This window comes from Alosa alosa, chromosome 19 (genome assembly GCF_017589495.1).
Source record: "Alosa alosa isolate M-15738 ecotype Scorff River chromosome 19, AALO_Geno_1.1, whole genome shotgun sequence".
Taxonomy (NCBI): domain Eukaryota; kingdom Metazoa; phylum Chordata; class Actinopteri; order Clupeiformes; family Clupeidae; genus Alosa; species Alosa alosa.
The window spans coordinates 29426835-29452607 of record NC_063207.1 but is presented as its reverse complement, the minus strand read 5'-3'; the positions used below and the strand labels follow the sequence as shown (position 1 = coordinate 29452607).

The following is a 25773-nucleotide window of genomic DNA, read 5'->3' as shown; positions in this document are numbered from 1 at the left end:
AGCATTGAGCAATCCAGCAATGTTGTGGGGGTTGGTCTACATTAATGTTGTTCTATTTTTAAATGTGAGTCACAATCAGGACACAAAAACAGAAGTCCAAGCAGGACAAATAGCATGACTGTGTGGAACAGTGACAACAGGGACCCCTTTGGTGTGCTGACATCAAACGATCAAACGACAAACAAACAGAGACTGTGTTTTGTTGGACACTGGAGTCTGTGTGTGTGTGTGAGAGAGAGAGGAAGAGTGTGTTTGTCCCCTGGTTCATTTCGCATGCAGAGCAGAGAGTAGTGTGTTTATGTTCCAGTCACTCCATCTTCTCACGGTTCTCCAAACCCCACCCGAGAATCACACACACACACACACACACACACACACACACACACACACACACACACAAACACACACAGTGTAGAAGTTGATGAGCTGGCTTCCCGCCTTTCTGTTGTCCCTCTTTCCTGGTAGAAAATGCTACCAGACAGCACAGCATGAAAACATATTCAGATACAACAGAAAAGGAAACCTTTTTCACAATTGTGGTTACTGATGTAACTCCTTCAACACCATGTAGAACTGGCATTTCCTCAAAACAAAATCCATAACCTGTTTGTCAAGTTCAACATCACCGTGATCACATGGAAAAATTAAGATCTTAATTTTTTGAGTCTTAATATTGAATTGTCACATCACTGACTGCCTATATTAATACAGAAGACTACAGAAGAAGAATCTTTAGTTATTTTCAATTTCACTCTCCCTAAAAGAGATTTCAACTACATCTGTCTCAGTTGCTGCAGAAAAATGCACAATGGTGGCACTGCAGTCAGAGCTGTTTATTTGAGATGTCTTCCATCTGCCTGGCACTTGGGCTCAAATGACTTGTGAAGTGGATGTACATGTTTGTCCTCCTCGAAGTCTAAGTCGTACCTGCATGTACTGATAGCCTATCACAATTCTGGAATATCTTGTTTGGTTTCTCTTCCTCAAGAAAGAAAACAAAAAACACACAACAACAATTTTTTCAGCCCACTGTGAAATAAGCACGTTCTTTATAGGGGCAATTAAGTAATTATCTCTCAGCTGGTGAGAAATGATCTACGAAAGCGATACAGCTCGGGGGAAACCACTGTTACTTTCGCTGGATGTGAGGTTCAGGACACACCTTTCAGCGCTAATTTGCTGCTAGCTTCACTGCTGATCGCTTCTTTATTCACCAACTGTCAGCCAGCCCTATGGGTGCTTTTAACAGCAATGAGGCCCAGCATTAGAAGCCACACTCTAATTAGTAAGGCTCTATGATAGCACTCTTATGAACTCCCTTTCTTCTTTCTCTCTCTCTGGAAAGGAGAGTAGAGCATCACAAGCTGTTATATTCTTTGTTACTAATATATCTGTATACTGAAGCTGATTACCATACTATCTTATCTATTATACTCCAAATTAAACCCCTCTAATTCTAAACAAGGGGCTGTTTTGACTGTCTGTCTGTCTGTTTGTCTGTGTGTGTGTGTGTGTGTGTGTGTGTGTGTGTGTGTGTGTGTGTGTGTTGGGTGTATGTGTAAGGGAGAGATGTGTAAACACCAACTGCTTTCTCCCACGCAGGGCCGTGCACACAAGGGGTTAAAGCAGCGCACAAGGCAACAGGGGTGTTTTGATTGGCTTCACAGACATAAACAAGAGCCGCACTTGTCAGTGACCCCGGGGCCCGACCCACGGAGAGAGATAGACGGGCGCACTAATGGGTGTCTCTTTCAGCGGAGCGAATGGCGAGCGCAGAAACAGAGGGGCCATTGTTCCAGGGGCCTCCTCTGTGGCCAAGGCTCTCCCCGGCGCAGAGAGGGAGGGAGAGAGAGAGAGAGAGAGGGAGGGAGAGAGAGAGGGAGGGAGAGAGGGAAAAAAAGTGCTGATCCAGCCAGAGCAGCAACTTCAGCAGGGCAGCAGTGAGTGGTCTGCACACACACATACATACTGACACACATACACACTCACATAGTAACACACTCACATAATGACACACACACACACACACACACACAGAGGGCTCCATCCCCCAGCCCTCCTCCTAGCGCAGCAGCACAATAGTCTGTCCCGAGGGAGATTTTAAACCCCATGCAGGATAATCACCCCCCTCCTCTCCTCCTCCTCCTCCTCTTCTCTCTCCTCCTCACTGGACTGTTTACACACAGAGGCACAATAGGTGCTGAGGTGGAGGAGGACTGGGGTGGGGAGGGCTAGAGGGCTGTGTGGGGGTAGGTTGGAGTTACCGATGCAGGAGCCACTGGCTTCTTAATCTGAGATCGGTCATCTGAGACGCCTATATTTTCTTACAGCCCTACACACAGACTAATTATGCATATCAGCGTTTTATCATGCAGGCCTGAACTGCGCCCTAAACTCTTAGGAAAACAAAATGGCACCACATCAACAGGCTGCATTAAGTCAGAGCGGCTGGTTGGGCTTTTCTTTCAGTGTGTGTGTGTGTGTCATTCACTGTCATTGGGTGTCCTTGTCAAATATTCATTAGTCATTAGTCTTCATTTCTTAACATTAAGCATTAGGGTCAGGGTTGGCTTTAGGTTAACAAACATTTGGGTTAGGCTAAATGTTTGGTTTATAATTCATTAAATTCAGAATCCACTAAAAAAAAACGTTTGCCATAGGTTGTGTATAGGTCATGGGCCTATACTGTTTTGTGTGTGAATGTGTGGGTATGTATACACAGTGTGTTCCTAGTGAATCTTAAGGATAGCATTGGGTTCAATTGTGACTTGGTTCAGCGATTGTTGTTTTATTTTAGCACCTCATATATACCTGTATACCTGTATGAAAATCTGTCCTCTCTGTAGAAGGATAATAATGTTCTACTGTCCTTGTTTCCTTTGAGTTGAGAAATGAGCCTGACAGACTGCCGTGTCTACTTGTCCCTTTGTCTTTTCCCTCCTGAGTTCTCTGGCTGTTATACCTACCAGATCAAAACCACATCCCCCTTTGACAGACGCAGGAGCAGACCGGAGGCAGCACTGGTGCTGGTGTCATGCCAACGATGCCTGCCCCGCGGCAACGAGGCGGAGCGAGGGAGGGTGGCGGAGCAGGTGAGTCAAGTGGTGGCGAGGTGCGAAAGCATACCTGACAGTGCTGAACAACAGGTCTGCCACGCGATAGTAAGAGAGAGAGAGAGAGACCTGGAACTGCGTACCTGCGGGTTACAGCTTTAAACAAAACAACAGCTGTAACCAGAGTTGCCTCTCCAGCTGCTACGGCTCAGGAGAACAAAAACAGATTTCTCTAGCAGTGTAATGTTTTTTTTTTTTTTTACTTTTTGTATATGTGTGTGTGTGTGTGTGTGTGTGTTGAAGCATTTCTTTAACACTAACACACAAAGGATTGGAGTGGTGTAATTTTTATCTGCTTTCTGTCTACAGAGCAAGATTAACCAAACATGTTTTGGTTAATGTCGTTAATTAACTCAAAGCCACCCTAATGAGAGTTAATCTCTGCCGAGAAGCATGGCTGCTATGTTTTGGTGGTTTGTTGCGACTTCACTTGGGCAGCCAAACATACATTAGGGTTATCAGGGATCAAGGCTCAGTGACCTCTTTGCTTTGCCAGATTACACTCAGATGACGATGTGAACTGTGGTGTCTGTCTGGCCCAGATCTGCACATCTGACCATTAACCAGAGCCAGCTTCTATCTACCAGCCATGACCTCTGGCAAGAAAATGACATTAATTTAAACTGAGCAGGGGATGGATGTAAACACTACATAGCCCTCCACAATGTAGTAGGAGGTTAGGGCACAGGTCAGAGTTGGTATTGTGCACATTAGTTCGCCAATTATCATAAGAGTGAGACCGAGTTCATGTGTGTAGCTGGGCTAGCCCCACATGGATCACTGTTTTGGTTTGCATGCAAGTATTGGTTTGCATACATACTGTACATGCTTTGATTGTGTTGGTTGTTACCACACTGCTAAAAACATGCATGTGTGTATGTATACGTTTGTTTCACAACACTCCTATTTAAGTCCCATCATACCCGAATGCCTGTGTGTGTTTTTTTTCTTTACCAACACCTCTGACTGAGAGATGTGTGCTTGCATGCATGTGAATATTGGGATAGCATGTGTATGGTGTATGTATGGTGTGTCTGTGTGCGTCACTTTGTGGAGTGACTGGAAGTCATTAGCCTGGTCAGGAGGCTTGACTGGGGCCAGTGAATTAATGACCTCACAGCAGGAGGGGGAGGCCGCAGGCCAAGCGCTGCCAAACGCCTGGGTGCCCACAGAGATGCCCGTTACAGCAGGATACACACCAGACACTGAGATGGAGGGAGGAAGTAAGAGAAAGAAAGATGGAGCATGAAAAATAGGATAGAGGAAAAAAGAAGGGAAGTGACAGAGGTGGTGTGTGTATTTTGTGTTTGTATGAGAGTGTTATGTGTTTGTATGTGAGTGTTATGTATAGAAGTTACCCTCTGTGTACACAGTAAAGTAAGGAAAATCATATATGCCTGGAAGAAAAGGAGACACTCCAATCTTTTAGTTTAATACATTTTATTGAAAAAAAAATGTACCAATTAAACAACAAAAAATTGAAGTCTTTCTGAGAAAAGCTCTTATGTACAGCATATTGCACTATATAACAAATAGTCTAGACCTCCATACTGTATAAAAACCAGGGAAACAATAGTAATGAGTGCACAGTACAGTCTCGAAGACACACAGTCAAAGTTTACAAAAATGCTACATTTTTGCTGGGTCTCATTTCTTGGTATAGAGTATGTGTGAGCCTCAAGACTTTGTTAAACCTGTATGAAACGAAGGCAACTTCAAGGATTTCAGCAATAAATGTAACTAACAGTATGTTTTTTCTTTTATGCCAATGCTTAATATGTGCCAATTTAAGTAAAATCTTATGCTTTTTTGTAGTTTAAAAATTGCTATAAAAATTGAATCTTACAAGCCCGTACCGCCCTTTCCACACCAAAATTCATTCAGCAAGGAATGTTGTAAGTTAATTTCCTTTCTTTAAAAAAAAAAAAAAAAAAGCCCTTGATTTCATTTGATGTTTCATAGAAATTCCAAAAGGTATTAAAAACAATTTATAGGCCAAAACTGCCTCTAAAAAGCAGATGTATGAAAGTTTTAAAAAAGTCAGAAAAAGGCATGAGCAAGGAACTGCTTGCATGTAAAAAAAACATTTAAGATTCATTCTTCCTCAGGTATTTTTGTTGAATTACAATGGACAAAAAAAATAGTGATACTCCAAGACACTGACGGTTTTCAATACTAAACTGACTGTTCTTGTGGGCCTCTCTCCTCCACTGAACCTCCCCCTGATCCCACAAAAACAACACTAACACTGGGTGACATCTCAACCTAATAGTAGACTACACTTCAGGGAGTGCACAAAGAATGTCAAGTCCAGTCCATACAGATATAACACAGGACATTGCTTGTCTGGCACCTGATGGTCAGATTAAATAAAATGCATGTATGTATGTTTTGCTACAACAGTCAGGGATTAAACACGTGAGTGTCAGACTTTTTTTTCCAGTGCATGTCAATTGAAAAAGTGTAGAAAACAAACAACAAAGTCTAACCAATAACCAATGCCCAGTGACTTCACAGAACAATTGGACATAGTTTGTACAACACTACTGTCAGTGCCACCATTTTTTCGAAGTGAAATAATCACTGTGGTCAACTTGTAATGACTAACTTGATGATTTACTAAAATACGAGGGTAACACTTGTATGTGCAATGATAACTAACAAAGGCAGAGTGTCAAACAGCATCTTGAGCTGCTAATTTCAGTGTACAGGGCTTCAGCGGGCTTTGAGCTAGTGGTTGAAGGGAAAGCTTGGTCCTTCATGGTTTTATGTGGAGACACATCACTTAACAAAGAACACACCTCGACACGCCACGCCAAGATAAAGGCACAGCTTTCCGGGGGCAAAAAAATCAACTAACCTTCAGCTCGTTCCAGATTTTTTCGTCTTTATGATTATTTTCATACACGTACCACAGAACAAACATGTCACTGGCAATTAAACTTGTTCACGTAGGTCTGCGTCTCATGTGAGTTTCTCAAATCAAGTGTTGGCCCTTCTGATTTTAAGGTCGTTGTAGACCATCCACTGACATACAAAATTAATTCCATGTTTTATGATAATGAAATTTTCAGTTGATTGTAAAACTTAAAAATTCGGTTGTTTGTTTTGAGTGAACACAACTGAGATTCTGGACATAAGAATGTACTCCCAAGAAACAATCAGGCAATGCATGGCCCCTACCATTCAGCAGAGAAACACAAATACAATATATACAAATCTAAGAATAAAAAAAAAAAAAAAAAAGTCAAGAAATTGCACAAATGAATGTATACAGTAGCAAATGGGCAAATATACAAACAATAAATAAGAGAAAAAAGAACAAAACAAAAAATAAATAAAAAAAAATTAACAAGTGAAACACAAAATGTCCTAAAGAAGTTTTGGAAGTAGTCCACATACACAGGGTCCAGAAAGAATTTGGTATGGTGACACAGCAAGACTAAGATGGGGAAAAAGCGAGAGATAGAGAGGCAGAGCTACAAGGACAATTAACTGGCTCAGCGTTCAAAATTTGCAGGAAACAACTACAACTTTCAACTCCTCTCCTAATGTCGAACAAGCTTCAAATGTAGATTCTGCCTCCAATAGCTCTCAACGCAATAGTCACCAACCTACAGCTACATCAACATCCACAAGATCATCTATTGTACCATACTCATGTACCCAAGGTTGTACACAGTGGCCATTGAAAAGAAAGCAACTTTGTGAGATGTTTAAAACGGCACAGGCTGCATAATCTCACCCAGAACTGAATCTGCTACAACTATATGAATTGCTAAATCATCAACATGAGGTTATTTCCTCCAAATGGACCAAAGGTGTGTAAAAGGTGGCGATTGGAGGTGAAGAAATCTCTTCCAAGTGATAACATAAGACATAGCATGTGGACTACTCAAACTTGGGACATGAAGTTGGAAAAGAACGCAATAAAAAAAGAATAAGGCAACACAAAATAGAAAACAAACAAACAAACAAACAAAAGAAACACAAATAACAGCATTGACGAGAATGAATCAGTGTCTTCAAACATGCCAAAAACATTATAACAATAATTACAGTTCAATTCTCTCTTCTGGAGATTTTCTCCTCTAGTCTTGTAAAAAGAATGTTTTAAAGGCAGAAAAGTAGTGGTCATTTATATTCAACAATTACACCACTGCACCGTTTAACAAATCACCTGAAAAGGTATATAGTCATATACTTTTTTTTTGTTAATTACAAAAGCCCAGATACACATCCTGAGGAAAAAAAAGATGCAGTCGATTCACAGATTTGTTTGCACAGTATTGCTCAAGCACCAAACACTCAAGTTGTTTGGAGTCTCTCCAACTGGCAACAAAGATGAGCACACTTCAAAAACATCTTGGGGGGACAGGGGGTACGCACCTATATAAATTTATCAATTTGAATAGTTGAAATAACTGCATTCAGTGGACTGGTTTTCGTGGTATATAGAAGTTTCAACAAGACAACATTTTTCTCTGCTCTGCTCTGGATATGTTTACTCTTTTGTCTGATCTGAATTGGGGGGAGTAAAAACAGTCAGGTCTCTTGGGAAAAACAAAACAAAAAAATAATTGTAAGAAATAAAACATGTTTTTAGTCACCTTCATTACACACTTTGAGAGGTTTACGTTAATCAAATATAATGCAAATATAATGATACTATTTCAATCATACTTCAACACATTCATTCAGAACAAATCATCCCTAAGAGGTTCTGCTTCCCTGACCAAAACAAAAAATAAAAACAATTATCATAAAAAGGTAACAATAAAAACAACATGCTTTCTGATTAAAATCAATCACCCTTGGCAGACGTACACTAGTGCAAGCAAAATGGATTCCGAAGCTCATCTGGGATTCTGCCGGTTGTATGACAAAAATGTTCTGGCCTTCTCATGCTACTCTTTCATTTCATAGGGGCACAAAGACAGGAGTAGTTGTAACCCCAAAAGACTATGAGGAGCGGGGAGCACTTTTGGGTCTCCTTACGCAAGCAGACACCAGGAGAGACTCTCTGGAGAGATACTGAGTTGGATTATTTAATCTGCCTTTCATATCTACAGTAGGAATATCACCAGTTTTCTAATCCTTATGGATTAAGCCCACACCTACCATGACGTACTTCATGATGCCATGCATGGCACAATAACTAATACAACAAACTGGAACTTGAATCCATTAAAGACTTAATATTTCAAAACAAATAAAAAACAAAAAAATAATCAGACACTGAGAATAAAACCAAAAACACTCGTACACACCAAGAAGTTGAAGAAAGAACAAATAATATTAACATCTTGTTGAAAAAAAAGTAACAGGACAAGCTGAGGTGCAAAACAGTTTGTTCTGAAAAAAGAGGGAAGAAATACAACATACACACAAAAAAAACAGCCTCTTTGGAGATTAGTTGGTTGTCAAGTTGATTGGTTTCCTGGGAGATTTCAGAACGCCATGCCACCCAATCATTTTCTTTCTTTTCCTTCTCCTCAGTCATTCCATGGTGGCATGGGGACAATAAGGCATTCCCAAGACATACGGAGGTCATTCAAGAAGTACATATATGGAAGTGCAAACAATAAAACAAGAACAATATACTGTACAAAATACCACCTCCACACTTTCCTTTTTTCTCACTACTTTTTTCTTTTTTGTGTGTCTTTTTTTATGAAAATAGGAATAGAAAAATCTTGTGAACAGCATGGCATCATCTTCTACTTGGAGAGAAAAAACACCTCATCCTCAGGGGGTGGGGGTTATTAAGAAAAACAGTAGAAAAGAGACATGGGTTCCCCGACCTGCAGTCAACCAGCATCTCCTTTTTGCTCATCTCTCTGTTGCTCCCTTGCTCTTTTTCTTCCTCTCCTTCTTTTCCTTCTCCAAACCCGTGTTGAATCTTGGACAGTGCCATTGGTGGTCCCTGCCACGCTGAGTGGGACCGGGCGGTCTGGCCCGTGGTGGTGGCTGGTCAGCATAGTCCGTCTCACCTCGGCCCTTCGCCCGCCGGTCTCTCAAAGAGCAGGGTGTACAGAGCCCATGCCAGACGCCACAAAACTGGCTGCTGCTGTTGTCTTTGGTTTCTCTGAAACTGTAAACAAAACAAAAGAATGATGAGAATCGATGATGATGAATGCAGGAGACAACAGGTTGAGCAATGTCAATTTTTAATGACACACTGTTCACAATAATAATGAAGGGTGGAAAGTTGACATTGTTGACATGCAAGTCAGCAACACCATGACATGACAATTGTAATTTCACATGAATCACTTATAATGACTTAGTGAAGAAAATCATCTTGTAGCTGTGTTTGTAACACTGTGTAATTCCACTGTGAACACACCTGCCCCAGCATTCACTGCCAACTCATTTATGTTTGTCAAGGACACACTAGTCAAATATTACACTCCTCTCAGTTTGAGTCAGGGAGAGTAACTCAGGCATGCCAAACACTGCTGTTTGACCTAGGCTACCCTAAGGGAGGCTTTCAGATATGATGCTTAGATACAAGTACTGTATACACACATTTTATTAGACTGTGTACACACACGCACACACACTAAGCTTATATATAGCTATTATATATATATATTACACAGTTCTCTATAGATAGCTTATATCATACATCCACACTACAGTCTTCCCCAGACATGAATGCCTACCGAGGGAAGTGTGCAAAAGCGACTTCTCACACACATCAATGTGGCTGCCACTCTGACTGGATGGAGAGATTAGCCTGAGGATAAAGCCAGCAGTACCACTGACAAGCACAGATAAGACAATTTTAACAAACAGGATTAAGGAGGGGTGAGGGGGGTTACTGTGCAGTCAGTGAAAAGATTTGGGCAATGTTTATGTGCATGTGTCTGTGTGCATCTGTGTGTGATTAGTATATGTGTGTGCGTCTTGAGAGAGGAGTGCTGCTGCTTTGGCTCTGAACCTGGTGAGACAGCCAACGCTGATACGATATCAGCCCCCTTTAAAGACAGCCCATAAAACTCCACGCGAGCGAGCGAGCGAGGGGGGTACTTTCAGGACTTTCTAGAGACATGTGTGGACATGTCTGTCAGTGGCCATAGACTGACAATGCAGGTGCCATGAAAATACCATCCTTAATTCTAATCTGTAGAATAACAGTAATAACGGTCATCGTAGATGGTAAATCTGAAAACACCATGCACTCGGCATTCAGGAAAAGGCTAAAAATAGGCTGGTAATAAAGCACTTTTGCGCCCACGCATTTTCTGTTCCCGACTTCTGGGCTTCCTTCATTGTTTCGCGGAGGCGGGCTTCCATTGGCTCCCAGACACTAGGACAAACATTGCAGAGCGTTGCATAAGCTTGCGCCAGCACCCTCGCTGACTCCTCATGGGCGCGGGCTGGCTGGCTTACGCTGCTGTGCCGCTCTGTGTGGGAAGGCAACATAAAAATGAAGGGGGAAAAAACGACCAGAGAACTGCCACCCCCAACTGCAGCTCTGCAGGGAGCCTTGTGAGTGTGTGTTGGGGAGGAGGGGGAGATGTAGTCACCCACTGCAGTGTGTATTTGAAAGCCGACACAAGAACACTCGAGTTACTGTGGATTTGATCCTGATGTGTTATGACAATGAGAACAAATAAAATGCATTCACCCAAATCAAAAAAGCATTTCCCCATAATCTGTGGCAGACATTTGGGCATCGACTTGTGTCTCTGTCTGGAGGCTGGATCCATTTCCTCCAGTTAATGAAGGAACAGTGTTAAGTGCATCCCAAGCCATCTGACATGCCCCTTAGTAAAAGCAACATCTGAACACAACCCTCTAGTGCTCAGGTAGATAGCTTGATAAGCACAGCAACACTACAATGAGGTCTTCATCAGGTGATAAATAAACACCTTGCAACTCTGTGTCTGGTAGACTTAAGCTGTATGTTTAAGCCCTTTTATATGTGGGTGTCCTTGTGTAGTTTAAGTGTATAGATCATAGTGTCTAGATGTGTCTAGATGTCTATGTACAAGGTTTCCTTTTGGTTATGGTTATGGCATTTGGCAGACGCCTTTGTCCAAGGCGACATACAAATACAAATATAATACTTAAATTTAACAGGGAACAATTTAAATTTAATGTTGGTCAGACTACATTAGGGAGAATAGCAAAATAAACAACAATGTCAATTCAATCAATAGCCTAATGAAATAAACAATGATGTTGAATGAAGGAAAATAGTAATAATAAACAATAATGTTCCTTCAATCAATAACATAATAACAATAGCATGGTCAGACTACATTCAGGAGAATAACATTAGCATTGTAGCTTGAATTTCAGTCTTTATTTATAAGCTGCCTTAGATAAAAGTGTCGTCTACATGAATAAATGTAAATGTTTGTCTCAGCCCTTAATGTGTAAGTGTAGGCCAAGTTAAAGGTGCAGTCAGGGATTTTGCACGATTTCAAGCCCGTAACATTTTTTGTCACATTCAGCAATAATCAAACACAAACAAACGCAACTTCCTGCACAATCCCTGACTGCACCTTTAAGAGAATACCACCTGTACTGAGTGTTTCAACAGGATTAAATCAACAAAAAGATAACTAAATCAGTGTCTGAAATTCTGCTAGTAGAGTTTTGCTGGTGTAAATCAATTATGATAGTACAATACAAACACAGACACGCACACACAGACACACCAAGCAGTCTTTTAAGAGAAATGTTTCCACTGTAAACACAAATGAGGAAACACGAAACTCAAACACTGTCAAAGCCTAGTACTCAGCAAGCTTGTACGTCAGCGCAGGGTCGTGCCCTTAAACCACACAGCCTGATAAAGAAACTTCCAGAAAGTCCCTCCTGTTATTGCCAGTGACCTTTAGAGCCCCAAGATCTATGGGCTTTGTCATGCGCGAGTCCGTTGTTAGATATGAAAAGTGTCTATTGGTGTGTATGTGAGTGTGAGTCAATCCTGTTGCATAAAATATGTGTGCTATATAAATATATGTGCTATATAAATAAATTGACTTGACTTATTAACATGTTTGGTAGTGTGTGTGTGACTGTCATGTGTGAGCATCACTCAAGCACTTACAACACAACGTGCAAGGGCCAGTCTGCTCGTCTCTGGATGCTATCTGTTGATCTAACTGTGGGTTTGCAGTACGTGTCCGTCTCTGTGCATCTGTGTGACAATATGAATGTTTCCGTTTGTGTACATCTCTGTGTGTGTGTGTGTGTGTGTGTGTGTGTGTGTGTGTGTGTGTGTGTGTGTGTGTGTGTGTGTGTGTGTGTGTGTGTATGTATGTATGTGTGCTACAGGTACCCTAGTCATGTGGCTTAAACTGTCAGAATTGTGTCTGAATCTAAATGCACTTTGCTGATAAGGGCAGACCTGAGTTTACCCAGACACTCTGTGTCGTCACTGTGGCCTTCACCCTTATCACATGCCCATGCAGGCTGCCCAGCTCACCTCACACACGTCCTGAAACACCAGTTGCTTATCAGCAGAGCGCTCATAAACAGCAGACACACAGCTGCATACTCAATCAATGCCTTTCACCATCCACACACACACACACGTATACATACTCACACAAGCTGATGGCAAATATACGTAAGTGGCCATAAACAGCTGGCGCCTAGCAACTTGCTGAATCTTGGCAAAACAAACACACGTGCAAACATGACACATGTGTGCTCATAATACATACACCCAACCAACCACAATGACAATTCTTCCACACAAACAAGAAACACACACACTGGAGCTAATAACGTTGGTTTTATCTGTTAATCCCAGAGTTACTCAACAGAACTCCTATACTTGTGATGATGGTGACAAAGCAAGTTTGATCCCCACTCTCACGCAAGGCTGGCTAGGGGGGCGGGTTTGTTTTGGTGTGTGTGTGTGTGTGTGTGTGTGTGTGTGTGTGTGGGGGTTGTTTTCCTCCAGAGCGGTGACATCGTGGTTCCTCTCCTGTGTGCACAGCGACGCACTACTAGACCGTCAGCAGGAAGTGTGACTCAAAGCGTAGCCCTTCCCCCCCCCCCCCCCCCAACCCCACTTCTCTTCTGCCGCTTTCCTCCCCAAAGCACAGCTGAAGTTGTAAACACACACGTGTGTGTGTGTGTGTGAGATCCCTAAGAGCAACTGTGACTGCTGAATGAAGATAAGGAGACACTGCCTGACACTACAGACACACACACACACACACACACACATATCTAATGCACTCATACTAGACATTTAATCTGCTTTCAGCACTCATTCTGAAGGCAGCAGGATAACTCCCTATGGGAAAGAGAAGGAGGGAGTGAAAGAGAGAAAAAAGATCAGATAAAAAAAAAAAAAAAATCCTGAAACCTAATTCTGCCTCTCGCCTGAGTTCGCCTCTCACACACACACTCGATGACAGCTACTACCTGCTGCTGAAGCTCTTCGAGTCTCACACACACACACTAAAGTTGCCCATGGGTCTGAAGCGTCACTGTCAGAGTGAGGAGCAATTTATCTGTCAGCGGCCCTATGCCTCACATTGACTTCTAAGAGACTTAATCCACGGCCATGCCTCAGGCACTCTACAGAGAGAGAGAGAGAGAAAGAGATAACAGGGAGGGAGGAAGAGAAAGAGAGGAGGAAGAGAGAGGGGAAATAGAGAGGGCTCAGGAACAACAACCAAGACCTCGCCGTTGAACACACCAAAGGGCTGGACGTCTAATGGAACATCAGAAAAACCACACTGATGTCTGACGAAGAGAGAGGGATTTGTTTAAGAGAAAGAGAGAGGAAGAGAAAGAAATAAGAAAACAACAGATACAAGACTGGAGAGACAAGTGGAGCACTAGAGTGCAGATATAAACAAAAAAGTATGGCAATGTGAGATAAAACTCCTGAGTGAGTGAGCAAGAGAGAGAGAGAGAGAGACGTGCTGTTTGACAGACTCTCAAAGTTTGTGAACACACAGACATTGTTCAGGTTGTGAACAAAGAGGCATATCTACAACCTCAGAGAGAGAAACACTGAAATGAACTTGAACTTGAGATAACAACACAGAGAGATTGCAAGAGAGGGAGGGGGAAGGCAGGGAGGGAGAGGCACAGACAGAGCCAGACAAGGAGAGAGATATGACTAGAGATACAAGGAAAGACAAATAGAGAGAGAAAGAGAGGGGGAGGGGGGGAGAGGGAAACAGAAAAAAATGAGATGGATAGAAGAGAGGGAAAGAAAGAATGAGGTGAAAACGAAGTGAGGGAAAGAGAGGGAAGCAGGCAGACAAGGAGAAAAACACAAGTTGAGACACAGAAGAAGATAAATAAAGAGAGAGAGAGAGAGAGAGAGAGAGAGAGAGAGAGAGAGACTTTGGCAATATTGTATCTTTAGTCATGCCAATATAGTGAGAGGAAGGAAGATAGAGAGAGATGCAGTTGCAATGTTCATGAGCTGCCTGAGGGCTCTTACCTACCTCACTGCTGAACAGTTAATTGCACAACATCACCACAGAGCCAAGATCAGCAGTAGCCTTGTGCTGTGCTGTGCTGTGCTGATCACACTGACCACAAACACTCACACACAGCCAGCCAGCCAGCCAGCCAGTCACACACACACACATACAAAGACAGACAGCCAGCCAGCCAGACAGACAAACAGAGAGACAGACACAGACCCACTCACATTGACAGACAAACAAACACAATACACACACAGTTTAGGCTCATCCGGATAACCTCATGATCAGTAGGGTTCCAGGAAGTTGGAAACTTTCCATGGGAATTAACGGGATTATCGGGAACGTTTCCAGAAATTTAGCAGTAATGTCCCACCCTTTGCAACCCTAATGATCAGTCACCGGCAATACCACCGGCTGATGTCGATAGTCTTGCCACTGCTGATAGTCTTGCCACTGCCGGCTTACCAGAACAGGCCCATATCTACCTATATACCCATATCTACCTATATATCTACATATATACCTATCCACAGTCTGCACAGTATGGACAGGAGGTCACCTATATCACCTATCCAGTCTGCGCAGTATGGACAAGAGGGCCGCTGTGCCTACTAACTGTGATCAGAGGTGTCAGAGGTTTCTTGCTCAGTCTTTCACACACAGAGACGCAGATTTCAGATCTTTCTTCCCACACAGATGATGATTTTCACACTATAAATAAATAAAAAGATAGATAGATAAATAAATAAATAAATAATACTTAATCAGAGGGTTCTCACAAGAGCATTTACCAAAGAATCCCGATAGTATCAAAGAATATTGTTTTCAACAAGAGCAGACAACAGGTATGCCAATTCTTCATTGAAGGAGGGAGAGAGGATGATGATGAGTGCCCGAGGGATTCAAGCTGAACAGAAACAAGGCCTAGTGAATCCTGCAAAGAGCTGAGGTGGATTAGGCTACTTATGTCCCTGTCAGAGGAAAAGCCCCGTCTTGAGGCAAACAATGGACTGGGCAAACACAAAAAAAAAAAAAAAAAAAAAAAAAAAAGAGTTAGATATATATCTGATAACAGCAGATTACCAACTGTGGTCACTGTTGGTCATCTCCATGTCACAGGGCAGTGGCTTTACTATCTCAGTTTCGACTGCAGTTGGCATCGACTTCAGGCTGGCATTGCCACAGAGCCTTCCTGTCCACTGGTGCAGTGGAGCTGAAACACGCACACACACACAGGGCTTGGTGGCGGCGCATGGGTAGGCCCTGAGGGATGTGGAGCAAAGCCTCTTATTAGGGCGTCTCTTGTGGGCGCTCCTGACGGCTAGGGCAGGACTTGCTGGAGACTCCCAAACCACAGCTGTTCCTCATACCCCCACACTCACACACACACAGATTCACATAAACACATATATGCATGCAAACACATACACACACCTCAAAAACCTCAACTCCCCCACACTCACGCTTACCCAAGCACAAAAACATCCTCACTAACACACACACACACCTCACCAACATCCAACCCCCTCAGAGCCCTAGCCAACTCCACAGCCCTGGCCAAACTCGATGCCCTCCAACACACCCAGCAAGTGTGTATCAGAGAGGCAAGAGAGTGAATGTACACTTGTGTGTGTGTGTGTGTGTGTGTGTGTGTGTGTGTGTGTGTGTGAGTGAGAGAGAGAGAGAGAGTGTGTGTGTGTCAGAGAGTGTCAGAGAAGCAAGAGTTTTAAAGAGTGAGTGTGCATGCTTGTGTGTCTGTGGTTGAGGCAATGAACTGTGATCCTTCTTTTGATTTTCAAGCAGTTAAAATAATGACTCAAGGCAACCTGACCAAAATCGCAACTCATCCGCATCAAGGATGGCCACCACAGACAAACACACACACACACACACACACACACACACACACCTCAATAACTCTGGCTGCTGGATCATGTCACTGTGACCAGGGTGAGCCTTACGTCACCTCCCACACACCACCAATGGTAGGATCACTGAGGGCAAACACACTGAGGGGACCACAGTAACAAACAGGAAGAACACCATTATGGATGACACTGGAGGAGAGAGAGAGGGAGTGAGAGCAGAAGGTTTAGAGAGAGAAACCTGAGGCTAGTAGTGAGAGGTTAGCAGTGAGAATGGAAAAGAGAAGTGAGTGAATGGAAATTAAGAATGAAAACAAAAAACAAAGAAAGACAACAAGAATGAAAGAGCGAGCGGAAAAGTGGAGGGGACGTCCTGCCTCTGCTCAGGCCTCGAGTCTCGGGGGAATTAGCGAGCCAGGTTGGAGCTGGTCTCACCAACACACACACAGTGGGGGAAGCGTGGTGGCCAACACAAACACCGGAGGCAGACGTGCCTGCCCTCGGGCCCCGGCACCGTGGCTAGCTCACCCCACACACCTCCCTTCCAAACCTCCCCTCTGGCCTTTCATGTCCCCCCTGGGCACCAGCCACGTCACGGGCAGCTGATGGACAAACCACCTGAGTCAACAACAAATCAGCACCGCTGCCCAGCCTGGCTCAAGACGCATATGCAGGCCAAACTGGAGCCGTTTCTATGTGACTCAGGAGCCAAAGTGGGAAGACATCCGAGGTCAAGGCCTGTGTGAGTAGAGCTGAGAGTCCTCAAACACGTTTATCTCCATGAAGAATGAGCAACTGATATGTTATGTGCAGTCCAATTAGCAGCATTGATTGTGACAGATGATTTCTTTTTAGAGGTCTTTAGATGTGATGGAGACAATCCTCCGAGAAGTGATTTGAGTGTGTGTGTGTGTGTGTGTGTGTGTGTGTGTGTGTGTTTTTTACGTACCAGCTGTAGTTGTTCCTGGTGGAACTGATCTCCAATCATCTGCAGTTTCTGGCCGATCTCCACTTCCACGCTCCTTGCTGCTGGCTGCTGGGGACGATGGGCTTGACCCCACTGGTCTTCAGCCATGGCTTCCCCCAAGCGCTCAAGGTGGACAGACTGTAATCGCAAGGCTGCGTTACCTGCCATCAACATAGTCACACACACAAAATTGATTATGTCAGAGCAATGCTACTCCTCACTAGTAATCAGCTTTATGCAGCATCCACTGCCCCCTCTTGTAGTAGCTTAACAGTAGCTTTCAAGATGGATTTTATTTTGGAAATAAAATTGAAGACCCTTTTTAAGCATTTCTGGAGACAAATTCACAATAAAAAAAACTATGCATAAGCACATCCTTCCAATAAAATAAGTAGTCAGATGCAACTCTTTTTTTTTCTGCAACCAAATTCACACCCTTTTACACGCTTTTACAGCATAGAAAACGTTCTCCCAAAACTGTCTGCTTTGTCTGATACATCTCAGACAGCCAAATGCGCACATGCTCACATGCCCGTCTCCTGGTTTCATAACTATTAAAATCAGACAAAGCGACCAGCATGCAGTGAAAACAAGACTGTAGACACACAGGACCGGATACTTGTGCCGTGTGTAAAAGGAAATCAGTGCTTTCGAAAGCCACGTGAGTCACGGGGGCCTGCGTGCCATGGTCACTCGGAGGAAGTTGCCCCATGATTCGAGAAATGCTCGAGTCTAGAGTGTAAAGTACTGACTGGCACAGAGGCCAGGTTACAAGAGGGTAAAGTCACACCAGTGACCATGAAGTTATACTGTAGCTATTGTAAATCCAGTAGGTGGTAGAAAAAGGTGCTAACAATACAAAATTATGGACTCGATATCACTTGATAGCCCTCAGGCTGATGGAACATGTATCTGCAGAAGACTATAATTCACTTGGGATGAAAGTGTACATGAGCAAATGAAGGTGACTGTAAAATGTGTCAACATGGATCATTGTGCAATGCTCCTACTGCACATCCCTTGCATCCAAAGTTATCACTGTGTATGCTCCTACCCTCCACTCCTACTACACATCCAGAACTATTCCATCAAAGCCTATCAGCATTAGACAGAGATGGAGAAATCATCTCTGGCTATTTCCATTCCTCGCTGTCTAGTCCACCTGTCAAGACCAGAGGCTGTTCCGCAATCAGTGATTTACAGCTCTACAACCCCGGACGGGATGACCAACATCCAGGGCACGGCATCTGCCACTCCTGCCGGGCACAAGCCACGGGCTCCCTGCCAGTCAGTCTGTCTGCCAGCCAGCCAGCCAGCCCACCAGCGTTCCCATGTCTGCCAAGGTTACAACGAGGCAGCGAGCCAACGGTTGTTTGCAATGCAAAGCAGCCGTGCGAGCAAGCGCTCAGGTAATAAAAGCCGACGTGACCAGGACCGGCAGACGCCAGAGGGGGGCCCTCGGAGCCGCGAGGCGGCAAACGAGTGGCTGTAAAAGTGTTGTCCTCGCAGTTCAGTGGCGCCTGGCCTCAGGCTACGACAGGAGGAGACGCTAGCTGGCCGGGAGTCATCTGCGTATCTCACACACCCTTAAGTCTCTCCATCTCACGTTTTTTTTCCACTCTCTGGGACTCATTCACTCTCTCGCTCAGGGAGGAAGCCGTCTCTACTAAGCTCTGAACAAATGTTGCATTTGACATTGATTTGTTTTGGCATCGTGAGGTATAAACACAAGGCAGTCTTACATCCAGCAATAAGAACAAGAAAGCTGACAGTAGTTGCCGATTTGCTATCCCAGGCTGCAACAACCCAGTGGATTTCAGTAGATCAAGCCTCCAGATTCAAAAACCGTGGCTAGTATCAAAGTCAACATTTCTATGATGAGTGTCAAAATACCATAGAGTGTTGACACCAGTGTTGACACTCCTTCAGAAACATGTCAGGGTAAACCCACAAACACAGCAGCACTAAGAATAGGATGAAGTTATTTATTAGGGAGTCTATCGGTGCATTTATCTGAGTGGTGTGCATGCGAATTTGGGTTCATCTTACCGTGGAAGACTTGTCTTGGCTCCTGTGCCAGGCCACAGGGCAGCATGCCGTTGCCTAGCAACAGGGCGGGGCCAGGCGTCTGGGTTGCCCTGTTCTCCGACTTGATGTCCTTGAAGGGTAAGTGCCAGAGTGAGTCCTCCCTAAAAACATCCTCGTCATCATCCTCCATGTGGAGCTCGCCACAGTCGGGCTGCCTGTGACCAATCAGAAGACAGAAGTACACAAACCACAACCAATTAGCCACCAGGACTCATTAACACCACTGCAAGCTGCCTGGAGATGGGGTGTCTTGTAACCAATCAGTAAAGAGAAACAAACAGGCCTCATCCTTGCCAATGTGATCTGTGTGAGCTCACTGACAGTTAAAAATGAAAAGTTTTAAAAACAAAACACATAGGAATGATGTAATCTGAAAGTATGATCTCTCTGCTCGATTGTTTCAGGTGCCACTTCTAAACAAAACAACCAGAGTTTTGTGTGGTGGCCTGACTTTGATTTTTTGGATTTTCACTGAGGGGTTTTGAAGATAAAAAACAAAAAAAACAAAACAAAAAAAAGCTACCTCAAGTAACTCTTTGCGGAGCCAACAATCAGCATTTCTTTCTGCTCAACAAAATAATACCAGGGTGGAAATTAGTGTGGCTTAAGCTGGGGCCTCTGTATGATTTGGTTTAAATAGCAGAGGTTGTCACCACGAAGAAACCACACACTCGTTTGGTTGTGGTTGGGCGACTCGTAATGCTATATTTAGGCCTAACCGTAGACTGCCGTTTGGCGGGAGCCTAATCATACATCTTTCTTACCCTCTCCCTCCTCAGCCCTGAGGTCTTGTGGCTACGTTCCGTACTCTGCAAAGCCTCAATGTTCCGTGAGTGACAGCAAAATCAGCATTCACTAGTTCAGCCATATTGTTTACCCGTCTAGTGCCAACAGAGAGTAAGACAGCCATAACAAGGCCACTCCAGCGCAAACATTGGGCAAAGCGATGAGAATGAGCGCCTTCCCTACGTTCTCTCTTTTTGGCACAATAAAGCCATAAATTGAGAGGCATGACATTGGCCGCACACTAGTGTGTGTTCCTTCTACAACAAGCAAGACGATCATGACATGGCACAGTCAAACTTAAGCAGTTTTCTTGTACAAAAAGATCCACGGCCAATGGATAACGACTGTTTTTTAATGGTACTTCTCTCTTTTTTTTACACTTTACACATCTGTCAGCCTGCCAAAAGCAAAGCTTGTGCTTGTGTGTGTGTGTTGGCTTTGCTATTGTCCTGGCACTTGCTTCTGTTTTCTTTTCTCTTGCTTTTAAATAAATGATGGTAATTCCATAAGACATTCTGTTTCCTACAAACCATCTACAATTCTGACAACTTATTTCCATGCATATGCACGTGCATATTGCTCTCCAAATCCACCGTGCAGCCCTAGTGAGTGTTTTGGTGGACAAGGCCTATGACAGAAAAAGGTTTCGAGGTGTTGGGGCTGCTTGATGTTCAAAGATGTGAGTTTTGGTGATTTTCGTTGCAGGCGGCTGCCAAGTTGAAAGCGCTGCAAGGGCCGTTGCCGGAGATTTCTCTTGAGTACAGGACAAGAGATTCAGAGATTCAGAGCTTCAGCGACACACAGCTCCCTCTGCTGCCTTCTGCTCAATACACACTGACCTACTGCCTGTGTGATTTACACACACACACACACACACACTACACAATTTCCCTATCAGACAGGTGAGCACAGGGTTACACATTCCCTTATAAACATTTGCTAAAAAAAAAACAAAAAAAACACTCAGTCACTACACACACAGGCATTTTCCCTGACAGACATGTGTGAATACAAGGCAACACATGACCTTCTACACCTTTGCTGAAAAAAGACACACTCACTTCTCACACAAATGCCAGTCATACTCATCCACAAGCACAAATCCATACATGCCATTTGTGCAATTACATGCTAATAATTGCTACTTACTACTTTATCCATTCTAACTTGATAAGGCCCATTCTGACACCTTTACTGTGATGTGCTCAGCTTAACAATTCTCCAAAACTGCTCAGACACCTCACATCCTCATACACTCTCCATCACACACTTGCTTTCTCGCTGTTATTCCCTTCCTAATCGTAGCAAACACAACACATAGCCTCTCACAGCCTCATACCTTCATACATCCATACATGCCACAAACATGTCAAACATCAGTACCAGCAGGCCTCAAACCAGAGAGCAGATTTGTAGCCTAAATTCATTCTAGTCATTTACAACTCATTATAGTAAAACCTCGAACACATTTTAATTCTGTAGCGGCCTACCCTGCCAGCATATGTGAGAAAGAAAGTAAGCAGATCTGCATCAAAGTACCCTACGCGGTCATCATAATAACTACACAAAACATGAAACAGGAGAAACATTTCATTTCGAAGTGTTCATCAGTTCACGGGTAGAGAGATTAGTTGGTTTTCGACTTGAAGGCTACCACACGCGCTGAGTAGGCTACAGCTGCGGCATCATATTACATACTTTTTTGGAATGCCGGCTCACGAGACCACGTATTCAGCATGTTTGAAAGAGGATTCTGCCAAGGGCCTACACTTAGTCATTATAATTTTAAAATGTAATGGGTAGCCTAATTTAATTTAAAATAGGTTGCCCCCCAAAACAAGCTTTAGCATAGGAAATATGGCTGACACCAAGAGCTCACCACCACCCTGTCAAACGTTATAATACCACCCCCTGGCAGGCGGTGTCTAAACAACTCGCAAGTGCTCGCCTACAACTCATGTTAACTTCTCACTACAAAATTCAGGAAATGACAGCTTGGCTAAAAATTTACCCTCCACGCTAACCGACATCGAGATTGTCTTTCAAAATGTGGATAAATGTGTACAGACAACGGTAACGTTAAATGCATTGTGTTTTGTTTTTTCCCTTCACTTTTCCGTCCGTTCTGTAACGTAATACACGCATGTGCTAAAAAAGAAAAAGGTAAACAACTACGAAATGTGTTTTCCCCGTCTTAAAACAAGTTAGCTTGCTAAATTAACTGTGCCACGATATGAAAACTTGCCTGTTACAGCTAATGTTAACGTTAATTTGGGGATAGCACCGAAGGTTCTAGGTATAACCTGTAAATTAATGTTAAATCATACGGCTGGTGTTTGGCGTTAATAACGAAACGGACGGATACTAGGGCGGTGGTCAGAGTCAATTGGTTGTATACTGAATCTCAATTTAACGGCCTGGCCCCGTAGAGATTATATACCAAAATCTTCGCAAAGACTTTAGTCACGTTAGCTAACGTTAAAGTTGTTTGACTTCCCGGACCCGGGGAAGACACACGGCCATAAACTCAGTGAACCCATTGCGTGCAGTCATACAAATTAGATAAGATCACTAGTTTAACGTTAATATTACTGTTACCTTGCTAAACTTAGCTCCCATGATTTTCTCCAAGGGTAGAACTAGCTAAGTTTCATAGAATCTCTTTCGCCAAATATGTTAAACCATTTGGCAAAATATTGTTAATATTAAAGGGCACTTACACGTGTATGATGTCTAACGTCAACCAATATAATAATAATAATAATAATAATAATAATAATAATAAATAACAATAATAAAAATAATTGAAAAAAAAAAAAAATAATAATAATAACATCACATTACATCTTGAGTAAGCAACGCCTCTCCCTTCCAACACTCGCCACAGCCAAAACAAATAGTTATATCGTTATCATTTCGACAAAGTTCGGGACGTCTCTTTCCTAGTAATGTAACATTTAACAGTTACATCAATGTCAAGTCAGTTCACAGCCGTTTCCCATCAGTTCACTTGTGATGAAAAAAGATGCAGTACAAGGAAGCTGATAGAAGCGTGTCAATTTAGTGATAACGTTAGCAAGTTGAATTGTTGAGCTAAATGTTGACCGTCGTGAGTTCAGAAAACTTTAAGGAGCAGAGGGGTCGATGTCTATCGCTGAGTAACGTTAACGGTACGGTTAAGGCTTAGCATTCTATGTTAAAGTAACGTAAAGTTTAACGAACACTGATAATATCAAATAACTTAATATTCCGTACCAGCATTTTCAAGCAAGTTGATGTTATGTTATTATGGCAACTTATGACATATCTCCAACGATTATTTAAACCAAACAATCTAATCAGAATAACCTGTTAAATTGCCCGTCGCGGTAATATGGAGTCAGGTACAATAGTGCTAACAATGTTACCGTTGTCTTATCGCTAACAGTTAACGTTACGAATCTACCGGTGGCTAAATTAGCCCGCTGGCTAGGTAGTTGCTATTTCTATTTGCCCGTATCGTGGCGGTTTAGCTGCTAGATCTACTAGCGAAAATTGCCGAAGCCACCATTAACGTCTACCAGTTACGTTAACTAGATTAACAACGTTAATGATAATTTTCGCAGCCTGACTAAACAACATACTTCCTATCAAGTGAGTCATCAGTAAAACCGAATAACAATGTCCAGTGATTTAACATTCGTTCGCAAGCACTGCATGTTAAAAACCAAAATACCCTAGAGCCAGTTAATGAAAGTTAACGTTAGCAAGCGAGCTAGCAAACAAACAAAATGTATGTCATTAAGACTGGTATTCTGTAACTAACTTCAATATGTAGCACTATACAGGTAACGTTCATGTAGAAACTAAGAAAGACAAAAAAACTAGCGTTACGTTATGTCTTTGCTTTTGATCATTTGCTTGGGTTCATTGCAGTAGCAGCTAACGTTACCTCAGTTTGTTCTCCAATTCGTTGTATTTCCTTGTCAGAAATGTATTTGTAAGATCACGATTGTTGGCGACGCAGGCAAGCAGGGTCGTGCTTATCGCGGTTCTACTCCGTTCTCTGCTGTGAGTAGACTAGCATGTCCATTTCATCCGTCGACGTCAGAAAAATACTCCTCCCATTGACCAGCCTACAAGTAAATAGGGCCTGTCACAGTAGGCTACCATAACAATGAATGGAAAAGTTAAAGTGTGTTAATCCGTTGAATTGTCAATGGGCCTTTGCTGTCTTTTACTTTTATACATTTTATTTAGTTTTTGCATGTTTAACTCAATGTACTTTAGGCTGTCTTAGTTAAATACTTATGTGCTAGGCTACACTATCACAAATGTGCCTTGAATAAGGCAGGCCTACTAATTCAGTAAAATGTTCCAGATGTAAAATGTTGTGATTATTTCGATAGATACCAGTCGACAATTCAACAAATATGAAATGTTTACCACTGCTTCATATTCACGACAGAATTTGGTAGATGGAAGACTGACGTCTTGAACAACCAATCAAAATGTTTGTTTTGATCCCGCCTATTTAGACACGTGGATGGGAAATTCCCCAGCGGGAAAACTAGTGCACTTTCTGTCAGCGACTGCCTCCGCTTTTACTGAGGCTCAAATCAACAGTAACTGCCTATATGAATGAAAATTGTCACATCTCTGCGATTGTGTTGACTGTGTTTGCCCGCATGTTATGTTATGTTATGTTAGTATTAATGAACGAAAAATGCGAGAGAGAATAGAAAGAATAGACTCATACGCAGTAGCCTAAAGGCAGCTCATTTCATGTAGATAGATGTTGGTATTTAACTGAAGATGACAGATATGTGGTGCAAAACGCAGACATCCGCTATATGGATCATTGTTAGCAGCAGGTATAGGCAGATGCCTATTTGATCTCATTTAGCTCATCTGAAATTGAAACCTAATGCCAACCTCCCCCCATTTCCATTGTTTGATGGATAGGTGCTCTTTACCAAGAATGGCAAACAATCCATTTGTACTGTGCACTGCCCTACCCAACACAGCTGTAACAGTTTCTAATTACCTTTCAGCATAGCAGACTCAGCACATGAATGTAACATTCCCACAAACAAGGCCGCACCCATTCCACCACTGTTTGATAGGCTCTATTTATTCCCCTTTGGAATCCAGTGCTGGCTTGAGAGTGGTGCTGGGAGGCCGGGGCAGGTGCTGGTTGTTATGATCTGCCCTCTCTCCCACCCCCTGGGGTATCACTGATCAATAAACACTCGGGCAGCTGGGGGCAGAGAATGACCCTGCATTCTCTCACACAGAAGACAATTCAAAACCCCACTCTCGACCCCCCTTTCCCAACACACACTCACACCACTCCCCTACCCCCACTAGGACTGCTCAGCTCCCAACACTCAATCTGTCACTCATCAGCCTACCTTCCCCCATTATGACTCTCACACATCACGCTATACTCAACACACTCACTGTCACACACATACTCAGAAACACACATTGTACAAACACAGTCATACACATTCGCATTCACTTACAACATCCCCCCCCACACACAC

The 25773-nt window shown here is 43.1% G+C and overlaps 1 protein-coding gene across 5 annotated transcripts; it reads right to left on the bottom strand.

The window, feature by feature from the left end:
* Positions 1–4536: 4536 nt before the first annotated feature.
* On the bottom strand, positions 4537–24777 carry bmf1 (BCL2 modifying factor 1). 5 transcript variants are annotated; one of them, XM_048227254.1, is made up of 5 exons: positions 24177–24777; positions 19421–19614; positions 17354–17532; positions 9782–9879; positions 9121–9207 (listed from the first exon to the last, which is right to left on the bottom strand). In XM_048227254.1, exons 2-4 carry the CDS (start codon positions 19587–19589, stop codon positions 9817–9819), a joined length of 411 nt encoding a protein of 136 aa, XP_048083211.1. In that variant the 5' UTR covers positions 19590–19614; positions 24177–24777; the 3' UTR covers positions 9121–9207; positions 9782–9816. The 5 variants fall into 5 exon arrangements, with proteins under 5 accessions (XP_048126907.1, XP_048126908.1, XP_048083209.1 ...); XM_048270950.1 differs by lacking the exon at positions 9782–9879 and having other exon boundaries at positions 4537–9207; positions 24177–24626; XM_048270951.1 differs by lacking the exons at positions 9782–9879; positions 24177–24777 and adding an exon at positions 23501–24155 and having other exon boundaries at positions 4537–9207.
* Positions 24778–25773: the final 996 nt, after the last annotated feature.